The following is a 1,092-nucleotide window of genomic DNA, read 5'->3' on the forward strand; positions in this document are numbered from 1 at the left end:
ATACTTTTTAAATAATTTTTTTTACTTTATATAAAGTAACTAGAGGCAAAACGGATCCTAAAGCAGTATATATAATAGTTCCTACAGGGATGGATATATTAGTATTAGGAGGGTTTGCACTGATATCGTCAACACCAGGTTCTCCTACCCCAGGTGCATATACTACAGATGATTCATATTTCTGTTCTCGTGGTGCTTCTCCTGTAACTACGTTTTGTATTTCTTCTGCTACTTCCAATCTTCCATTTCTTTGTTCCGTAGATGCACCTAGTTCTTCTGCATTATTGAGTAGTTCATAACATTCAGAATAATAATAAAGTGAATCTGAAAATATCGAACCGCAATCACCTGTTGATATGGGTTCATTCTGTATAAGATAATCATTAAGATCCTTTAATATTTTGCAAAATTTAGTATCATCACGTTTTGTATATATAGGATTTATAATACCATTATATGCGCGTTCGCATTGTTTAGCAAGATTACATGAATTACTAGCATTCTTATTAGAAATATAAAACTGACACCTCTCGTACGCAGTATATAGCAAATGGATTTTATTATATTTATAGGAATTCAAGTAATTTATTTCCGTTAAACAGAAATTCTTTATGTTGCTATTATTCTTATGGTTCATATAAGTATTATATATATTAAAAATCAATTGATTTGAACTATAATAATTGCGCACCATATAATTTAACAAGTAGTTTATATATTGACAACAATTTTTCTCTTTACAATCTTCCTCATTATTGAACACTTCTAAGTATTTTTTAGTCTCAAGCATTCCATAATAATACTATCCTTATTTTCTGTTTGATCTACTAGAATATCATTCGGAAATGAATCAAATTCATCTGCAATAACACCTTTAATCTTATTATATACGCCATGATTATGCCTATATTGCTCAAAAGAATCATACTATAAATCATTAGAGTTGAAAAAATATAAAGCTACAACAAACACTATACTTTTCTAAAGGGTTCAATATATTCACGTAGAGATAAATAATTTAATAATAATATTTCTAGAAATAATTTAATTAAAATAAGAATGTATTCTTACATCTTCATTGCTACCATGCAT

At 28.0% G+C, this 1,092-nt stretch overlaps 1 protein-coding gene across 1 annotated transcript; it reads right to left on the reverse strand.

The window, feature by feature from the left end:
• Positions 1 to 148: 148 nt before the first annotated feature.
• PCYB_007790 (hypothetical protein) lies at positions 149 to 790 on the reverse strand (the record flags this gene model as incomplete). Its single annotated transcript, XM_004228200.1, has 1 exon — positions 149 to 790. A coding segment is annotated over one exon (642 nt), but the record flags the coding sequence as incomplete, so codon positions are not given.
• Between the last annotated feature and the right edge of the window lie 302 nt (positions 791 to 1,092).

The sequence above is a fragment of the Plasmodium cynomolgi genome, assembly GCF_000321355.1.
Source record: "Plasmodium cynomolgi strain B DNA, scaffold: 1461, whole genome shotgun sequence".
NCBI classification, from domain to species: Eukaryota; Apicomplexa; class Aconoidasida; order Haemosporida; family Plasmodiidae; genus Plasmodium; species Plasmodium cynomolgi.